The sequence below is a fragment of the Cryptomeria japonica genome, chromosome 7 (assembly GCF_030272615.1).
Source record: "Cryptomeria japonica chromosome 7, Sugi_1.0, whole genome shotgun sequence".
Taxonomy (NCBI): domain Eukaryota; kingdom Viridiplantae; phylum Streptophyta; class Pinopsida; order Cupressales; family Cupressaceae; genus Cryptomeria; species Cryptomeria japonica.
In genome coordinates this window covers 298,238,566-298,240,601 of record NC_081411.1, presented here as the reverse complement: position 1 = coordinate 298,240,601, position 2,036 = coordinate 298,238,566, and the positions used below count along the sequence as shown (strand labels likewise).

General features: G+C 43.9%; 1 protein-coding gene across 1 annotated transcript; it reads left to right on the top strand.

Moving 5' to 3' along the window:
- Window positions 1-594: 594 nt before the first annotated feature.
- On the top strand, window positions 595-1,723 carry LOC131076391 (NDR1/HIN1-like protein 6). The gene has a single exon (XM_058013537.2). The coding sequence runs from the start codon at window positions 669-671 to the stop codon at window positions 1,488-1,490; it is 822 nt and encodes a 273-aa protein (XP_057869520.2). The 5' UTR covers window positions 595-668; the 3' UTR covers window positions 1,491-1,723.
- The last annotated feature ends 313 nt before the right edge of the window (window positions 1,724-2,036 follow it).

Below are 2,036 nucleotides of genomic sequence, written 5' to 3'. Positions count from 1 at the left end.
TGGACAGATTTGGTGATGGCTGTTCCCCTGGTGACTACGTCTGTACATAGCCGTTGATGTAATAATACATCTGTGCCTATCACCTAACTTTCCTCTGATGACGTGTAAAACAAAGCACGTGGGCTCAGTAGTAGGTAGAACGATATCGTCAAATGTTAGAAACATCTTGCGGCACAGACAAAATCTACAGCGAAGCGTGTTCGAATCACGGGGCCCTTAAGAGAAAACCTCTCCCCTAAGGAGACGTTATAGGATATTTAAAACTAATCGCACCAGGTAAGAAAGGAGCGGAAATAGTACAATAGAAAAATATATGGGCTCTTTCGGAACAAAATAGTACACTAAATAAACGCGCTTCTTCAAAGCAACAAAATAGTACACTAAATAAACGCGCTCTTTCAAAGCTGCAAGAGAAACATGTGAAAAGGCAGAAGAAGTTGCCGAGAAAGAGAGAATACATCGTCTCACGCATCCTTCGTGTGCACACAAACGCGTTTTTTTGTCAGAATTTTCATCCTTGTCTTTATCATCACGCGCCCAGCTAATCACACTTAGCGCGTCGTGACACAGCCCGTGCCTTTATAAGCATTCATCTTCATCATTTAAACCACTCATCGAATCTCGCCCCTTTCTGAAACAGAAATCAAGAGCAGAATTATTTCACAGCAATGGCAGATACACAGCGAATTTATCCGGCCACCGAGGACGTAGAGAAGGCGGCAACGGCACACGAATATGCACAAAAGAGCACGCCGTCAAGCGCTCCTCTGGCGCCGAGGTCCAGCCTCGTGTCGGAAAAAGGAGACCCTGGCTCAAACCCTAGCAAAGTTGTGCACATCCAGTATCCCAAGGACCAAGCGATTCCTCCACGAACTGCCCCTAAAAATTATTCCCGCCCTCCCAAGCGCCGCCGCAACTGCTGCTGCCGCTGCCTTGCCTGGACATTTTGCCTCCTCTTCACCTTTATTGTAGCCATCGCCATAGCCGCCGGTATCCTTTACGCCGTCTTCCAGCCCCGGATACCTAAATATTCAGTCGACAGCATTCAGATCACTAACTTTACCGTCGGCACAGATGCCGCGGTTTCGTCGCAGTTTGTGGTCGGGGTAAGGGCGAGGAATCCGAACAAAAAGATCGGCATTTACTACTTAGATGACAGTTATATTGCTGTTTTCTATTCCGACACTGAGCTCTCTAAGGGCAAACTACCAGCGTTTTACCAGGGGCACAAAAATACTACGAATTTAGACGTCTCTCTTACCGGAACTAACGTGCAGATCACCAGTGCAAAGGTTTCGTTGCTGAGTGCAGAGCAGAAGGCGGGAAGCATTCCTCTGCGTTTAAAGGCCGATGTTCCCGTAAAGATCAAGTTTGGGAAATTGAAAACGATGAAGATTACTTTCCGCGTGCGCTGCGATCTTGTGGTCGACAGTCTGGATGCCAATACCAGTGTCAATATTAGTAGCAGAAAATGTAAGGTGAAGCTTTGAGGCGATGGTCTGGATTTGCAGAGTGATTTTTTTTTTTAAATTCTTTGTTCAATTATTAAGAGACGACAGCCCGGCGGGAGTCGTTTGTGTTACAGGGGTAGTTAGCGCACTTTTTTACTGATTCGTTTATACCGCTACTGTTACATTTGTGTAGCTTGTATATCTCATTATATACTGTGGTATATACATATATATTATTTGATTCTTTTAATAAATAGCATCTTAGTCAAAAAGACTCCAACGAAATTCTTCCTTATCAGATGTTTTTTTACTTTCGATGAGCTTAAAAAGAAAAAACACTTTTTATTGACTTCGGTACAAAATGAAAAGAAACATTTTACTGCTGGGTTTAACAAAAATAAAGATACAATGCCCATGCCACACTCGATGAAGTTAGAGTAACTTTGGTGAAGATCGCTTAGAAATGCATATCTTGCTATAAGTAAAAAGTTTGAGGCACAACACGAATATAATAAGCATGAGGTGATTCGACAAAGAAAGCCAAATAAGGCCCGCATCCTTCGGTGGAGAGTGGGGACCTTGGCC

Coding starts and splice junctions, on each gene's coding strand:
- LOC131076391 (XM_058013537.2), top strand. CDS start 669: ATGGCAGATACACAGCGAATTTATCCGGCCACCGAGGACGTAGAGAAG.